The 314-nt window shown below is 65.6% G+C and overlaps 1 protein-coding gene across 1 annotated transcript in view; it reads right to left on the minus strand.

Moving 5' to 3' along the window:
• Positions 1–192: 192 nt before the first annotated feature.
• Positions 193–314, minus strand: part of IGSF11 (immunoglobulin superfamily, member 11) — a gene marked incomplete at its 5' end in the record, with an annotated part of 5,076 nt that continues 4,954 nt past the window's right edge. Inside the window, one exon of the mRNA XM_010139914.1 lies at positions 193–314. This exon is cut by the window's right edge and continues 38 nt beyond it. Within this exon, the coding sequence (XP_010138216.1) occupies positions 193–314 (122 nt within the window).

Below are 314 nucleotides of genomic sequence, written 5' to 3' on the forward strand. Positions count from 1 at the left end.
CAAGAGCGGGGGGGAATAGGGCACAGCCAGGGCTGTCCCACTGTCCGGCAGCAGCCTCGGAAGGGGAGGGCAGTGGGGAGAGGCAAGCGTGTGTCCCCCTGCCGCCTTGCTGCCTTTCAGGAAGTAGTAGGGTCTCTTCGCCTCACCAGGTACGAGAGGCCCTTTGCTCAGCTCTTGGTCAACAGCATGGCCCTATACAAGGGAGCCAGCTCGGCTCTGAGCGGGCACCATGACAGGGACAGCCCCGATCCGCTCCAGTGTGGCCTGGCTGACGGCATAGGAGCGGGTGTGCGGCAGGCGGGGGCTTCCTGCTG

This window comes from Buceros rhinoceros, unplaced genomic scaffold, assembly GCF_000710305.1.
Source record: "Buceros rhinoceros silvestris isolate BGI_N320 unplaced genomic scaffold, ASM71030v1 scaffold28967, whole genome shotgun sequence".
In the NCBI taxonomy this organism is placed as follows: domain Eukaryota; kingdom Metazoa; phylum Chordata; class Aves; order Bucerotiformes; family Bucerotidae; genus Buceros; species Buceros rhinoceros.